This window comes from Salmo trutta, chromosome 28 (assembly GCF_901001165.1).
Source record: "Salmo trutta chromosome 28, fSalTru1.1, whole genome shotgun sequence".
Lineage (NCBI taxonomy): Eukaryota > Metazoa > Chordata > Actinopteri > Salmoniformes > Salmonidae > Salmo > Salmo trutta.
Genome location: NC_042984.1, coordinates 4,172,048 through 4,190,487, shown reverse-complemented (window position 1 = coordinate 4,190,487; position 18,440 = coordinate 4,172,048). Strand labels below are relative to the sequence as shown.

The 18,440-nt window shown below is 43.2% G+C and overlaps 1 protein-coding gene across 1 annotated transcript in view; it reads right to left on the bottom strand.

Moving 5' to 3' along the window:
* LOC115165292 (nociceptin receptor-like) overlaps window positions 1–6,921 on the bottom strand; it is a 59,456-nt gene extending 52,535 nt beyond the window's left edge. Inside the window, exons 1-2 of the mRNA XM_029718337.1 lie at window positions 6,390–6,921; window positions 5,268–5,505 (exon numbers count right to left, since the gene is read on the bottom strand). Of these exons, the coding sequence (XP_029574197.1) occupies window positions 5,268–5,497 (230 nt within the window). The 5' untranslated portion in view covers window positions 5,498–5,505; window positions 6,390–6,921. The remainder of the gene's footprint in view (window positions 1–5,267; window positions 5,506–6,389) is intronic.
* Window positions 6,922–18,440: the final 11,519 nt, after the last annotated feature.

Here is an 18,440-nt window from a genome sequence, read left to right as displayed (position 1 = left end):
GGAAAAGATGAACGGAGCAAAGTACAGAGAGATCCTTTAGTAGTGGTTTCTTTGCAGCAATTAGACCATGAAGGCCTAATTTACACAGTCTCCTTTGAACAGTTGATGTTGAGATGTGTACTTGAACTCAATTATTTGGGCTGCAATTTCTGTGGCTGGTAACTCTAATGAACTTATCCTCAGCAGCAGAGATAACTCTGGGTCTTCCTTTCCTGTGGCGGTCCTCATGAGGCTGGTAACTCTAATGAACTCATCCTCTGCAGCAGAGGTAACTCTGGGTCTTCCTTTCCTGTGGCGGTCCTCATTAGAGCCAGTTTCATCATAGCTCTTGATGGTTTTTGTGACTGCACTTGAACAAACTTTCAAAGTTCTTGACATTTTCCAGATTGACTGATCTTCATGTTTTAAAGTAATGATGGACTGTCGTTTCTCTTTGCTTATTTGAGCTGTTCTTGCCATAATTTGGACTTCGTGTTTTACCAAATAGGGCTATCTTCTGTATACCTCCCCTACCTTGTCACAACACAACTGATTGGCTCAAACACGAATAAGGAAAGAAATTCCACAAATGAACTTTTAACAAGGCACACCTGTTAATTGAAATGCATTCCAGGTGACTACCTCATGAAGCTGGTTGATAGAATGCCAAGAGTGTGCTAAGCTGTCATCAAGGCAAAGGGCGGCTACTTTGAAGAATCTCAAATATAAAATATAGTTTGATTCGTTTAACACTTTTTGGATACTACATGATTCCGTACGTGTTATTTCATAGTTTTGATGTCTTCACTATTATTTCACAGTACACTGTAGAAAATAATAAAAAATAAAGAAAAACCATGGAATGAGTAAGTGTATCCAAACTCTTGACTGGTACTGTACGTAGTCAGCCTGGAACGTGGCCTCTGGAAACAAAGCGATGCACCTACCTACGTTTAAAAAAAAAAGCATACAGTAAGGTGTCCTACAGAAATGCAAAGTGTGCTCCCTCTCTGGCCTCTAGGTCACCAGGCTCCTCGTTATGGCGCACACCTGTCACCATCGTTACGCGTACCTGCGCGTCATCAGACTCACCTGGACTCCATCACCTCCCTGATTACCTTCTCTATATACGTCACTCCCTTTGCTTCCTTCCCCAGGCGTCTTTGTTTCTGTGTTCCAGTGTTAAGTCTGAGCGTTGCTCTTGTTTTATGTTACGTTTTATTTATTAAAAACACTCACTCCGTGAACTTTCTTCCCGACTCTCAGCGCACATCGTTGCATGAAAGGGAATGGACTGTGTCCCAAATGGCACCCTGGTCCCTATGTAGTGCACTACTTTTGACCAGGACCCCTATGGGCTTACATAAGAAGTAGTGCACCATTTGGGAAGAACACAGGTGTAATACCGTGTGGAGAGCCAGACACAGGTGGTTAATTCTCTAGATATTGGACATGAATCTGTAGCCTGATAGTAGCACCATTATATTTCACAGAAATCCTTTTTTTCTATGATAAAGTGGGTGAAATATGTGGCAATTTTTCTCTACCCTTTCCTATCTAGGGTTGCTGAATTTGTCATAACAATTCTACTGCCGATATGTAAAGAGTGGATGACGGTTGGTTGGAAACACGTGGCCCTGTCTGGAATTGGATCCTTTCTCCTGCCTAAAGAAGATATGAATAAAGAAGTGTTGTACTGCTTGCTAATTGTACAGTTACCCAGTTAGCTAAATACTCATTCCAATAACTCCATGAGAAGCATCGTGCCGTTTTTGGAAGTTAATAACAAAGGCAAAAGGTTGTGGTAAAGTTACAGAGACAAGAGTACAGAATGTCCTTCAAAATAACTGTATTAAATGTAGGAAATAAAGTTACTAAAATGCAATACTTGATATTGCTGAGCTAGTTGTCCCTATGGATAACAGCACAGAAGCTGATGCTAAGTAGCTAAAAGCTAACTAAATGTTTTGATATTTACAGAAACATCAAAAACAATGGTGGATAAAGATTAATATTGTGTTAATTAAAAAAATGTACTTATAGACATTACATCTTACAAATCTTCTACAGAAGGATGTTGATAGATTGTAACTACTCTGTCACACTTTCACATCGTACAAATTAGTTAAATTTCACATGACACAAACAGGTAAATTCTGCACTGCCTCATTTAAACTGCCACTAGGTGGTGCTAAAACAACTAACAGGGGTTTCTATTGAAACTAAGGTTCAAAAAGACATGTATGTTTAAGGTAAGAGGTGTTAGGTAGCCTGAACAGTGTTGCAAAATGTGGCGAGGAACTTCTAAGTAATCGGTTTTCATTGTTGTATTTCCCATGTTCATATCATAAAAGAACACACTGAGCAGTGGCATGTATTCATGGGTGCCAAGGGAAGCCAAGCGTCGTCCGTCCCCCCAAAAAGAAAAATAGATTTCCTTCAATTTGCAAGAGGCTGAATGTATCTCGCCAGAGAAAGCATCCAAGAGGCTGAGGCTGAATGCAAGAGGCTGAATGTATCTCGCCAGAGAAAGCATCCAAGAGGCTGAGGCTGAATGCAAGAGGCTGAATGTATCTCGCCAGAGAAAGTATCCGAGCGAACGAAACATCGCCCCTCTGTCTCAGTATGTGTAGCGTATCTATCTGATGCTGTCTGGTCAAAAAGAGTGACATTGTTGCAGCCTGTAGCATTGAATAATAATAATAATAATAATAATAATAATAGCCAATCAGCGTGTCTGCATCAACTGTGTGAGCTCAACTGTGAATGGTCCTGGCCCACCAAAAACAAAGTGTCAAGGGAAGCCAGTTTGGATTTGGCTTCACACCCATCACATCAGAAGCCAAACGTCATTGACAGAAAACAACTTGAACTGTTGCATCTCGATGTGTTGTTGTCCTCCAGTGTGTAGTTAGCTAAAAGTATCCCTTTCCTAAATTAGCCATGGATGTAAATAGGGATTTGGACTTGTGGTTTTACTTAATTCTCCATACTGGCCAATGATTATAGCGAGCAAGCATTTTACCCAGGTAACCTTGGACAACAAAAACTAGAAGTGTGCACTGTATGACAGAGTCATAGATCATTTAGGCAACATGAAAGAGGAGGATGGCATTGGCGTTTCTCTGCAAGTAGGGTGAGTCATGTTTTCTACTTGTGTGCACACACACACACACACACAGAAATCAGTATCATGGACAGCCACATCACAGAGGTGGCAGGTAGCCTAGTGGTTAGAGCGTTGGGCCAGTAACCGAAAGATTGCTAAATTGGATCCCCGAGCTGACAAGGTAAAAAAAATCTATCGTTCTGCCCCTGAACAAGGCAGTTAACCCACTGTTCCTAGGTCGTCATTGTAAATAAGAATTTATTCTTAACTGACTTGTCTGGTTAAAAAAATATGTAGCTTAGATTGATTGGACTAAATTGTTTTTTGGTTTCTTTTAGTTGTCACTGTATTAGACTAAGCAGAGGTGATTTGATGATGTTGAAATGGTGTTGGAATAATGGAGGCAGCTCCTGTTTACTTTGCGACTTGCGGTAAACTCTCTGTGGTTTTAAATCAGCAGTTGTTTAGTCCTCGGAAAATGTCGGAAACATGAACTCGTTTGACCATACAGTAGGTCATGTAACTGTTTGTTACATTCAACATGTTATGTGGACTTCGCCAGACAGATGTCGCCAGACAGATGTCGCTCTCCAGTTTTGTGATAAAACAAAGATGGTGGTTGAATTTATTCTACCACTGTGTTTTCTTATTGTCTCGGCCTTTAGGCCTCTATATCACGGTGGCAAGGCATATGAATTAACAGGTTATAGAGCAAACAGCACAATTTTCAACACATAGGTGGTAAAATGACTTATTTTGGGGGGGGCTGTTTGGCTTCCCTGGTGACACTAAAGTGTTTCGGGCCCTCATATTGCCACACAAAAGTATTTTAATCCACATATTGCCACAGACCCTAAAACAGAAACAAGTGCTTTTATTTATTTACCTAGGCAAGTCAGTTAAGAACAAATTCTTATTTTCAATGACGGCCTAGGACTACAGATTTTTACCTTCTCAGCTCGGGGATTGAAGTCCAATGCTCTAACCACTAGGCTACCTTCCGCCCCTACACTCTAACCACTAGGCTACCTGCCGCCCCTACACTCTAACCACTAGGCTACCTGCCGCCCCTCCACTCTAACCACGAGGCTACCTGCCGCCCCTACACTCTAACCACTAGGCTACCTGCCGCCCCTACACTCTAACCACTAGGCTACCTGCCGCCCCTACACTCTAACCACTAGGCTACCTGCCGCCCCTACACTCTAACCACGAGGCTACCTGCCGCCCCTACACTCTAACCACTAGGCTACCTGCCTCCTCTACAATCTAACCACTAGGCTACCTGCCGCCCCTACACTCTAACCACTAGGCTACCTGCCGCCCCAACACTCTAACCACTAGGCTACCTGCCACCTCTACACTCTAACCACTAGGCTACCTGCCGCCCCTACACTCTAACCACTAGGCTACCTGCCGCCCCTACACTCTAACCACGAGGCTACCTGCCGCCCCTACACTCTAACCACTAGGCTACCTGCCGCCCCTACACTCTAACCACTAGGCTACCTGCCGCCCCTACACTCTAACCACTAGGCTACCTGCCACCTCTACACTCTAACCACTAGGCTACCTGCCTCCCCTACACTCTAACCACTAGGCTACCTGCCGCCCCTACACTCTAACCACGAGGCTACCTGCCGCCCCGACACTCTAACCACTAGGCTACCTGCCGCCCCTAAATCCTGTACCTGCATAGATGTTGATTTCTAACTCAGGAATTGAAATTAGCGCTCTCTCTCTCTCACACAGACAGACAAACACACAAACACACACAAAAACACAAACAATTATACCAATGTTTTTTTCTTGAAAAATGACTACTCCTGATTGATTTATTTGGTTTGTCTGAGTGAGACCCAACTGTTTATTCCAACAATAAATGTTGAGTGAAGGCAATCGCTGGCTAGATGGAGGCAACAACTTGTTGGTTTAAAGCATCACCAGAAACCAGCGGTCACTCTGAAGGCATAACAGCACAGACACACACACACACACACACACACACACACACACACACACACACACACACACACACACACACACACACACACACACACACACACACACATATTGCCCTTATACACATTTTGTTCCATTATTACAGTGTCACCGATAAACACAGGTGAGGACTACCAATCCTACCAGGTAGAGAGAGGAAGCCACCGTGAGCCCTTACCTGATGATGACGTACATGACCAGACAGTTACCCACAAGCCCCACCACGCAGACCATCATGTAGACTGCAACGATGGTGATCTTGACACCGGCAGGCAGGAAGGCGTCGGTCTCGTTGTACCCGCCGCTGAAGTTGTTCTGGAAGAGCAGAGAGTCGTTGTAGAAGTGGAGGGCTCTCAGGTCCAGGTCCAGGTCTGATCCACTGACCAACGAGTCGTTTAGGAACTCCATGACAAATGCTGCCATGACAAGAGACAGCATAGTAAGAGTCAGACACGTGAGAAAAGACAGGTGTGTGACGTGCCACCTGATGAGCAATGAAAGGAATGGGGAGAGGAATGGGGAGGGGAATGGGGAGAGGAATGAGGAATGAGGAGGAGAATGAGGAGGGGAATGAGGAGAGGAATGAGGAGAGGAATGAGGAATGAGGAGGAAAATGAGGAGGGGAATGAGGAGGAGAATGAGAAGGAGAGTGAGGAGAGAAATGAGGAGAGGAATGAGGAATGAGGAATGAGGAGAGGAATGAGGAGAGGAATGAGGAAAGGAATGAGGAATGAGGAGAGGAATTGGGAAAGAAATGAGGAGATGCATGAGGAGATGCATGAGGAGAGGCCCACACACTAGAGTTTTGCTGCTCTCCAGTGCTATATTCCTGCACCCAAACATATCATTTCAACTTTACAGATGTCTTCATCAGGTGGAGAAACATCACAGACAGAAGTGTGCATTGTGTGTATTATATTCAGTGCAGACAGGTCTGGTCTGTATGTCTGTGGATAGAGACAAACACACAGACAGGCACACATACCGCTGTTCACAAGCCAACACTCCGTAATATATGTGTCATACTGATGCGATGCCCGAACATGGGTTGCCTGGTATTACTAAATCAGTTGGTTTTAACCCGCAACAGTTCCAAATGTCCAAACTATGTGTGTGATCATAGCAGAGGAATAGGATACATACAGCTACATTAACATCACCATACATATATATATATATATATATTTTTTTTTACACAGACTGAACTGCGGAATGTGACGAAACCCATGAATAGGCTACATTTATAAGCAGGTAAGCATTCTCACACGGTACAGTCTCATGTAGCATACAAACACCTTACCGTTATTCACGATGCTATTACAACGGTCTGTTATGAGTCTTCCTAGCGCAGTCCCCTCTTGTGCATTCCCAAACGGTTCCGATAACTTGTTTATTTTTGGGGGGGTTGTTGCCTGTTCGGTATCTCAGTCTCTGGCTGTCCCGTTTCCCATAGTTACCAGCGGTACAGATTTCCGTTAGTGTAGGTCTAGGACGGGAGAAAACATTATCCCGACCCTTAATAACAACAGACGAACTATAAAGGCGAGAGGAGTGGTTGGTTCCTCCGGTTTTAGATGATTTTTTTCCCCTCAGGCGAGGAGATATAGTTCTCGGTGTCTTCACCTTGTTTTTTTTATCTTCCTCTCTCTTCTCTTCTTCCCTCCATTTACCTTCCTTCCTCTTGCGTCCTCTTATCAGATTCGCGCACCGTAGTCTACGAGCCCTGTGTGTTTTCTGGAGATATTGTTTGTAGTCTACCGACATGATGTGTCTGGCTAACCTCTGTCTGTCACGGGAAACATGTAAATGCTTCTGTTAGCAAGAGTCCAAAAGTGATTTACAGATAATATCAAATATATTGGAGTATATATATACAATGGACTGCAACGGTGCAGAATGTTCCGTTTTTTTGTTCCCTTTTAAAACTGGTTTAATGGCCATAGGATACCAAAGGTGAGATACATTACACAGTTAACTAGAACCATTGCCTCTAACCAATTTCATTGGTATTTTGAACAATTTAGTCAAGGCCGTTTTTTTAAATTTATTTTGAAGTTACTATCTTCCTCTGGTCTGTTCAGTTGTAACTGAAACATACATGTTTGAGGGCCGGCCTTATGCTGTTTATGCCTAAAACCACCGCCGACAAAAAAACTCAGCCTGGGTCTTAAACTTACTGTTTAAAGTAACAATAGTAGAATACAGATGGTGTCATTTCTAAATTGAGTTGTGCATCTGCAGTTTTTTTTCTCTTGTTATGTTAGTCACTGACAGTCACTCAATTAACCATGTCAGCTAACATATTTTAGATCAGTAAATTAGTCTAGCTAGCTATATAAACTCACAGTAGTCATGGTCGAATTACCGACCAGGTAGACAGCCCCCCCAAAGGCTAGGGCTGGCCAGGTCTATGCAGGTATAGACCATGGATATCCGTATACAGTTTATAGTTGAAGATCCCTGTGGGGAAAATACAATTATCCTATTCTATTTTAGTCCATTCTATTCTATTGTATGAGGCTATCTTTATTTCCGGCACTTCACGGGGTATACATGGTGTGCTTAACCTTTTACATTATAATGTATTAAAGAGGTTAAATGAATGTTTACAGGTTTTGTTGTTGTTTATGTATATTTCATTTAACGTATTGTTTATATCACATGTTCTCGTGTTTGTACCACCTAAACAAAATTGATTGCAGACCAGGCACGTTTCTGTACGTTTCAGAACTATTTTAGGCTACTCTTCTTTTCAACGTTTATGCTATATGCCTAAAGCCTGCCTGTGAGGTTTAGTTTAGTTTTGTTGATTTGGAGTTGTGTTTGTTTGAAAAGTGAGCTATTCCGATCAGTTTTACGTTGATGCGATTTTATCGATAAAACAGAGTGTTCTAGTTTCAAACCGACGACGGATGGAGCGAGTGACCGCCGCGCAGCCTTACCGTTGTCCATGGTGCTGATTCTCAAAACAGCCGCCGTCTGCGTGTGTCTGTGGTCTGTCTGCTCTGCACTGTGCGTCACCAGAAAAGCAACGATTACCTCTGAACACAAAGGACACTTAAATTAGTATATTATTTCCAGAGGTAGCCTAACTAATCAGTGCCGTGACATTTTATATTTCATTACGTTAGTGATATAGGCTTAGGCTACACACTGTCAGGTTAAACGCAGGTAAATATCTTTGTTCGGTCAAAGCACAATGGTCCAGTGAAATTAGTCACTGTCCAGAATGAAATGCAAGATAATAGCCTTGGGGACGTTATCAATGTAATGCCAATTAGTGGATTGATCCAGAACAGAAAGACTGCGCCCCAAATAGTACTGTAATGAACAGGCAGGGAGCAGGTCTCGAACCCTCGACCTTCAAGCCCGAAGTCCGGCGCGCTATCGACTGTGCCGCAAAAGCATGTTCGAGCGGCAGAGTCGATTTCCGCGCTTATAAACCGAGGGTCGTTACAGTACCATATACCCTTCAAAAGTAGTGCACTCTATAGATAATATCATATTCCCTTCAAAAGTAGTGCACTGAATAGATAATATGGTGTCATTTAATTAGGACACGTAGTCATTTAATTGCTCATAGTCTAAGGTGTGATAGCTTTAATTAAATAAATACAAAATGTGCATTAATTCAGAGGAGATAGAATCCACAAGGTTTCATCGCTGTCATTGGACAGAACAGGTCAGTTAACGTTACCTCTCCTCTGCAACAAGTTAAGCTAAAATATATTTTACAACTTTTAGATTTTGATAATAATAAACCAAAACATAAAATGGACAACAACAATAGACAACTGAACATTTACATACAGTAACATACTTTTCCACAAACGTTAAAGACATCACGCTTGCTCAGACCACCATGTTCCCCCCTTATCTACACCCAGTGTCGTCTCTAATGCCTGTAAAACTCTGCTCCATATGATTTTACATTTGTGTAATGTTGTTTCTGTCTGTAGCTAGATTGTTTTCAATATTTAAATAGTAAATCATTTGAGGAAAAGAGTATTGTCCAACCCATTGGGTGCTTCAGTGCCCCCCCCCCCATATGCCCTGTCTTGAAATATGCAGAAAGACGGATTAAAAGTACATTTACATTATAAAACTTATTATAGCCAGCTTTCTAACTCTACCCATGAAGTTTGGACTTTATACCACTCCCAGAAGGCATGAATTATTGACTCATTGTTCGTTGACTCTGCCTTTGTGCTGTATAATTTGTGAAGTTTGTCTCTTGTATAATAGTTTCTATACATTAGTTTGTACTGGATTAAGTTTACATTTTTGTTACCTGCAATTCCGTTCGATATGTTCCAACACTCCCTCCATCTTCTTCCCAATTCAGTTCTTTTTAAGTCTTGGTTCAAATAGTTTTTTTGTTTTTCTAAGACATTGTCAGTTTGATAGGCTCTCTGTAAGGTTTTATATATTTTACCTGTCATATGAGTATCCATTACTGACACAAATAGGATTCCCTCAACATTGCTCTGATGTCCAAAAGCTTTTAGGTCGAAATTTCGTGATACAAAACGTGTAAGTGTAACGGCCGTCATAGGAATTTGACCAAAATGCAGTGGGTACTGAATGCTCATCTTTATTTTATTTTATTACACTATACAAAAACAACAAAACTAAAAAACGAACGACAGCTAGACAGTCTTGCAGGCTAAACATAACAATGCAAAAACAATCTCCCACAATTCCCATAACAAACACACCCCTATACATTGGACCTTCAATCAGAGGCAACGAGGAACAGCTGCCTCCAATTGAAGTCCCAATCCCAATAAACTAAACATAGACTAGACTGAACATAGAAATCCACTATCATAGAACATAGACCAAAACCCCGGAAAATCTAAACAAACACCCCTCTACATAAACACACACCCCGAACCACATAAAACAAATACCCCCTGCCACGTCCTGACCAAACTACAATAACAAATGACCCCTTTACTGATCAGAACGTGACAGTCCCCCCCCCAAAGGTGCAGACCCCGGATGCACCTCACACAAAACACAAAAATACCCCCCCCCCAAAAAATTAAATAATCCCAACTAAAGGGAGGGAAGGGAGGGTGGCCACCGTCACCGACGGTTCTTGTGCTACACCCCCCCCCTCCCCAACCCACCTACTGTGGAGGTGGCTCAGGCTCTGGCCTTATTCCCACACCTAACCTGTCCACCCCCGCTGAATGCCTCGGGCTGAAGCGCTTCGCTGTAGACCTCTGACTGAAGGATGATTCTGGGAGCTCCGGACTGTAGGCCGTCTCACTCGGTTCCGGACTGTAGGCCATCTCTAGATGGGGCACTGTCGCCGGACGCTCTGGACAGGGTACTGTCGCCGGAAGCTCTGGACGGGGTACTGTCGTCGGAAGCTCTGGACGGGGACTGCGCACTGAAAGCCTGATGCGTGGGGCTGGTAGTGGAGGTGCCAGACTGTATACACGCACCTCAGGGCTAGTGCATGGAGCAGGAACAGGACGAGTTGGACTGGGCTGACGCACTGGAGGCCTGGTGCTGGTAGTGGAGGTACCAGACTGGAGACACGCACCTCAGGGCTAGTGCGAGGAGCGGGAACAGGATACACTGGGCCGTGAAGATGCACTGGCGGTCTTGAGCGCAGAACTGGCACCACCCTTACTGGCTGGATGCCCGCTTCCCCCTGGCGAATGCGGGGCGCTGGCACCTCGCACACCGACTTTTGAATGCTCGGCTTCGACGCCGTGCGCATCACTCCGTAGGACGGGACCTGACCAGTAATAGGCTGCCTCCGATAAGCACGGGGAGTTGGCCTGGGGCTCAACCCTGGCCCAGCCAAACTACCCGTATGCCCCCCCCAAAAAAAATTATTGGTGCTGCCTCTCAGGCTTAAATGCCAACCGTGTGTATAGAGCCTCATACCGGCGCCGCTCCGCCTTGGCTGCCTCTATCTCCTCCGGTGGGTCCAGCCCTCCGCCACGGTCCAGCCCCGTCCAGGATCTCCTTCCATGTCCAAGTTTCCATATAGTCCATATAATTCCTTTGTAGCTCCTTCCCCCGCTGCTTGGTCCGTTGTTGGTGGGAGGTTCTGTAACGGCCGTCATAGGAAGTGGACCAAAATGCAGCGGGTACGTGAATGCACATCTTTATTTTATGACGCACACTATACAAAAACAACACACCGAAAAAACGAACGCCAGTCTTGCAGGCTAAACATAACAATGCAAAATCAACCTTCCACAATTCCCATAACAAACACACCCCTATACATAGGACCTTCAATCAGAGGCAACGAGGAACAGCTGCCTCCAACTGAAGGCCCAATCCCAATAAACGAAATATAGAAATAGCTAGACTAGACTGAACCTAGAAATACACTAACATAGAACATAGACCAAAACCCCGGAAACTCTAAACAAACACCCCTCTACATAAGCACACACCCCGAACCACATAAAACAAATACCCTCCCTGCCACGTCCTGACCAAACTACAATAACAAATGACCCCTTTACTGGTCAGAACGTGACATTAAGTTGCATATATTAGAAAATGTCTACATTGGTCAGTCCAAAATTGCTTTCTACTTCTGTCAATGAAATAATTGTATTTCCTATTAATGCGTCATTTACGGTTTCTATGCCTTTAGTTTTCGAATTGATCAGTGAATTCTGAAAAGCTATCCAATGATTGTTCAACAGGGGTGTGATATTGGTTCTTGTAGAATCCGTTTCATTTTTATTCCTGTTGCTATGGTGTTCTAAACTATGAAGTTGTTCATGCTCTTAGCGTCATCCTTTTGAAAACAGACACTTGAAAAGATTCTGGGAGGATCCTGCACATCTTCAATATGTATCCATTGTTCCTCTTTGGTTCATTTAACTGTATGTCGCAGGTAAAGACAGACCTTGGGTGGTGAGTTGATACAATTCCAAAATGCTGGAAGGTTCAAACCAGGGGCGCAACTTTAGTTTTAGAAGTGGAGGGGACATTATTATTATTAGTAGGTATTGTTTTTATCCAGTCGGATAAACACTCCAAGCAGCCAACCCGGCCGCTCGGAGGCGTCTGCATGGTCCTAAAGCACACCGTTGCCTCGTTTTGTATTACATTCCAATGATAAAATGGGGGGGGGGGGGGGGACAAAAATGCAATTTTGGAATGAATAAATTGGAAATTTGGAATGAATAAATTTAGGGGACATGTAAAACTTTCCTATTTATTCTAGGAGTTTTATTTGCCCACATGAAGTGTGTAATGACTGAGCATATATTTTTAAATAATGTCTTTGATTCTATTCAAGTAAAGGCCAATAAAATCCAACTTATTACATGGAATGTGATATGGGCTTCAAGATAGGTCAACAAAAAGCATATGGTTCTTGAACATTTAAAGAGATTTTTTATTTTATTGGTATTACCGAAAATAAATATGAAAACTTTGGGAGCCATGCCATTCTAAAGAGGTTTATTCTACCTGTATGATTTATGGGGAGAATGTTCCATTTAATTAGATCTGCTTTCATATTGTTGAGTAATGGGATGAAGTTATCTGTATATATTTGTTTTTTAATGTCACTTATTAAGCATCCTAAGTATTTAATATGTTGTGTGTGTGCCACACCCTGATCTGTTTCACCTGTCTTGTGCTTGTCTCCACCCCCCACCAGGTGTCTCCTATTTTCTTCATTATCCCCTGTGTATTTATACCCGTGTTCTCTGTTTGTCTGTTGCTAGTTTGTCTTGTCAGGTCTTGCCAGCGTATTTCCCGTTTCTCTAGTTCTTGTTTTCTAGTCTTCCCGGGTTCCACTATTTCTGCCTGCCCTGTCCCTGATTGACTCTGCCTTGGATTACAAAACTCTGCCTGCCCCTTTGCCTGTAATAAATATTCTGAGAACCGAATGTATCCTCCTGTGTCTGCATCTGGGTCATATCCTGAGTCATGATAGTGTGGTCCACGTAAGTCCATGAGTTATTTTTTTTATTTATAATTTTTATATTTACATTTTTGCATGTTCATTTTGCATGTCGAGATTTTAGAGTATTTTTAAAACAAGGGGGCTATGAGTGGTCAATATTAGTCAGGTATATCAGAAGCTCATCTGCAAATAAATGTAGTTTATATTCACATTTACAATTTTTTTTTCTGCAAGCGGTTCAATTGCCAGTGCTAACAGGACGGGGGATTTAATCAGATAATATATGATTTGTGTATATTTTTCCTTTAGGATATTTATATAATATTTTTATGAAATGTATTATTTCAGATGGAACTTTAATGCTTCCTATATTTTGAATAGAAATGTCCTCTCACGATGGTAGAAAGCCTTGTCGGCATCAACAGCCATTGCGGATAAATCTACATCTTGTTTTTTAGTGTATTGTAATATCCTGAAATATGTTCTTGTATTTGTTTGTAAGTGTCTATTTTTAATAAACAGTGTTTAATTAATTAATTAATTAATTTAATTAATTTTAAAAAACATAAAGCAAATGCTGTGTCACGTCCTGGCCAGTATAGGGTTAATTAGTATTGTAGTTTGGTCAGGACGTGACAGAGGGTATTTGTTTTATGTGGTTCGGGGTGGTGTGTTTTTGTTAAAGGGCATTTGGTTTAAGTATTCCGGGGTTTTTGGGTACTGTTTGGTGTTCTGGTATTCTATGTCTAGTCTAGTATGTCTGTTTCTATGTCTGGTTAATTGGGGTTGGGACTCTCAGTTGAAGGCAGGTGTTGTCTATCTGCCTTTGATTGAGAGTCCCATATATGAGGGTGTGTTTGTGTTTGATGTTGTGGGTGATTGTTCTGTGTTCAGCCCTAGGCTTTGCCAGACTGTTTGTGGTTGTTAGCTCGTTCTCGTTTCGTTTTGTTATTTTTTGTACGTTCATTGTTGATAGTAAATAAAAGTCCAAATGAGCATACACGTACCTGCTGCATTTTGGTCCTCATTCACCGACGACAACCGTGACATGCTGGCATTTTAGGGCTTTCAAGCTCCTACTCCTCCCCTAATGTACCAACAGTCTGGGGGTTATATCATTGTAGATACATTGGAGAAAAACTGCCGCTGTAACGGCCGTCGAAGGGAGTAGACCAAGGCGCAGCGGGTCGAGTGCTCATTTTTAACTTTTATTGAACATGAAAACAAAACAAGAAACGAACGACAGCTGAACAGTTCCGTCAGGTACAAAACACTAGACTGAAAACAACCACCCGCAAACACAAGCTGAAAAACCTCTACTAAATAGGACCTCCAATCAGAGGCAACAACAAACAGCTGCCTCCAATTGAAGGTCAAACAAAAACTCTAAATATAGAAATAGAAAAACTAGACACGGACATAGAAATATACTAACATAGAACATATACCAAAACCCCCAAAACACATAAAACAAACACCCCCTGACCAAACTACAATAACAAACAACCTATTTTACTGGTCAGGACGTGACATCCGCTTTAATACTGTGGTCAGTTCGTAATCCTTGTGAATTAAATTAAAGTTGTGGCTGGTGGAGCTCTACCTGGGGAGAGTGGGGTCCACCGAGAGACTGAAGTGAGATGAGTGAAGGCCCCACACATACTTCCGGGAAGAGTCTGATGCCCTGCCAGCTCCCCTGTCCCGGCCCCCCTCGGAGAGAGCCCATCTCCACTCTCACCAATAACCACCACTGGATCCTAACTATAATGGCAAACAAGGAATAATAAGTGTCTTGACATCCTGTCCAGAACTCTTATTCATTTTACAGCAGGTTTACAAGTCACAAAAAAGGAATAAAATAACATTGGAGTATATAGATAAATCCTTCCCTCGTTCTCAACCCAAGCTTGTCCCTCTCCACCTCCCCTTCCCAGTCCCCCCCGCTCCTTTACCCCCTCCCCTCAAAGCCAAGCCTGTCCCACCCTCCTGTATTTTCTCACCCTTCCTTCTTCTCAGACACATTTACACCCATCCATCAACTTACTCGTCCGTTCTCATTCATTCACGCCGAACATATACCCTTTGCATCCACACACACACACACACACACACACACACACACACACACACACACACACACACACACACACACACACAGAACAGTTATTGACATACATGCTATATTTCCCCCTTTGTATTGTCTTTTTTAGTGTCCATGAAGCACTATTGGCATCCGCCTACGTCTATCCTTACTTCTTAGAGAAGGACAGTTACTTGGAGAAAGTAGAGTATAGACTGTATATTGGGGAAAGATTATTCTCTCTATTTCCGATAAGCTGGTCTTTCGTAGACATCACTTTATGTAGCCTAGTGTCATTTTCTCTTTTCACTCTTCTTCTCCTCAGGGCAGGGGGCTCTCCTTCAACTGGAAAGCTTTCTTGCAGTTTGTTTAGGGCTTCATCGTTGCTTGTTTAGGGCTTCATCGGTGCTTGTTTAGGGCTTCATCGTTGCTTGGTTAGGGCTTCATCGGTGCTTGGTTAGGGCTTCATCGGTGCTTGTTTAGGGCTTCATCGGTGCTTGTTTAGGGCTTCATCGGTGCTTGTTTAGGGCTTCATCGGTGCTTGTTTAGGGCTTCATCGGTGCTTGGTTAGGGCTTCATCGGTGCTTGTTTAGGGCTTCATCGTTGCTTGGTTAGGGCTTCATCGTTGCTTGTTTAGGGCTTCATCGTTGCTTGGTTAGGGCTTCATCGTTGCTTGGTTAGGGCTTCATCGTTGCTTGGTTAGGGCTTCATCGGTGCTTGTTTAGGGCTTCATCGGTGCTTGTTTAGGGCTTCATCGGTGCTTGGTTAGGGCTTCATCGTTGCTTGTTTAGGGCTTCATCGGTGCTTGTTTAGGTCTTCATCGGTGCTTGTTTAGGGCTTCATCGGTGCTTGTTTAGGGCTTCATCGGTGCTTGTTTAGGGCTTCATCGGTGCTTGTTTAGGGCTTCATCGGTGCTTGGTTAGGGCTTCATCGGTGCTTGTTTAGGGCTTCATCGGTGCTTGTTTAGGGCTTCATCGGTGCTTGTTTAGGGCTTCATCGGTGCTTGGTTAGAGCTTCATCAGTGCTTGTGAATTCCATCCTTTGCGTTCCCTTCCATACCCACAGCACTGCCGGTATGCGGAACTGAGATTTCATTCCTTTTTCAATCCTGTGACCGTATGATCGGAATGTATTCCTTGTATCTCTTTCTCAGCCTAGCAGACAGGTCCTGGACGAATCAAATGGACTGACCGTGGATTTTGATCTCCTTTCCCCCACTGTGCTTTCAGAATGTTGACTTTGGTCTGATAGTTCCACATGCTTGAACATTACCATGTGTGGGTTATTTAGCGTTGTTCTGTTTCACACCAATCCTTTGGCATCGTCCCAGATCCTCTGATCCTCTGATATTAGTTTCACCACGTAGCTGTAAAAGGTCTCATTTCTTTTCTCCCTCATCTTTAAAGGACAATTTTCCTTTGTTGCTTAGTTTAATTCTGTTTTCATGCTTGTCCAATTCATCTTCTTTCCAAAAGACTAACTTTGACGTTTTGTTCGTTCATTCGAACGCCTTGTTTGTGCACATCTGACATGATAGCCTCTACTTTCTCTTAGAGCTAATCTACTTTTTTTTTAAACAACAGATCATAGCAGTTAGTTTGTTGTGGTGAGCATTGAGAGCATTTTAGCAATGTTTTCCTAGATATCCTACAGCTGTTCATTGCTCTCGTTTGCTCCTGGTCTTTATGTCTGCGGGAAGCCACGGCTTGTTGGATTCGTGTCGCCGCGCCGCTTTACCAACTGATTGGTTCTCTGTTGTGCAGAATTTGTTGTCTTTGGTTTCTAAGTATAACCATCATTTTGTCAATCCAAAACGGAGCTACTCACACCCCCATGCATGCTATCGCTACGCGCATGTGCCTCTAGATTTTACTTTGATCTGACTTAAGCTAACATCAAAGATGACTAGCCTATAACTGATAATGCAGATGAATAGCCTATAACTGATAATGCAGACGGCTAGGCTATGACTGATAATGCAGACGGCTTGGCTATGACTGATAATGCAGACGACTAGCCTATAACTGATAATGCAGATGAATAGCCTATAACTGATAATGCAGACGGCTAGGCTATAACTGATAATGCAGACGGCTAGGCTATGACTGATAATTGAGATGCCTAGTTACGACTGATAATGCAGACGACTAGGCTATGTTTGATAATGAAGATGACTAGGATATGACTAATAATGAAGATTGACTAAGCTATGTCTGATAATGCGGATAAATCATTTAAAGGCTTTAGGCCTCATTCCATAATGCCTCTTGTTGATTCATGTCTGAACTCAAATCCTTTATGAAATATGGCCTGTGTGGTAATAAAGCTAAACAGCTCCACTTGTTGTGTATTTCAATTTCGAGACTAATCAACTGAAAGTACATTGGATGCAGAGAGAAAAGGACAGAAATGGAGAAGGTTTGAATTGACAACAGTTTGTTTTCAGCAGCACCAGAGAGATGGACAGCTCTCCCACCATATGCCAGCATTGGTGGTATTCATTATTGCACGTAACAAAAACGTAACAAAAATGTTTTGCAACGGGAAACGGAAACGAGCGTCACTTACTGGACAAGTTCAGGGGGTCCCTTCCTGTTGCAGTCTGTTTTCCTTCGTTGGGTGCCTAATGAACAAGACCCCGATTGCCTCTCTGATAGGCTCCAGCCATGTGCTCTAATTCCGCAAACGCCACGTTCCACTTATCCTGATGAGAACCAGAACCACTTTGACAGGGGTCATCGTTCGATAGCACCTCAGTATTTCAATTCTGACAGCCTGGGAGACACACACAATGTGCATTGGACAACAGTGCCATCAATAGTTATAGGAATACAATGACAGCTGGCATTAGAATGCCAACCATTGTACTGAAATGTCCTACCTCAAGGTAATGTGGTAGCTAGCATCAAAATGACCCAGACTAGATGACCCAGACTAGATGACCCAGACTAGATGACCCAGACTAGATGACCCAGGCTAGATGACCCAGGCTAGATGACCCAGGCTAGATGACCCAGGCTAGATGACCCAGGCTAGATGACCCAGGCTAATTGAGCCAGGCTAATTGAGCCAGGCTAGATGACCTAGGCTAGATGACCTAGGCTTATTGAGCCAGGCTAGATGACCCAGGCTAATTGAACCAGGCTAATTGAACCAGGCTAATTGAACCAGGCTAGATGAGCCAGGCTAGATGAGCCAGGCTAGATGAGCCAGGCTAGATGAACCAGGGCCAGATGACCCAGGCTAAAGGACCTAGGCTACATGACCCAGGCTAGATGACCCAGGAATATCCATTGTGGTGTGTGACGCAGCCTAATTGTATTTACACCATCCCAGCAGCTATCTTAGAAATATAACATTGCTCTGTG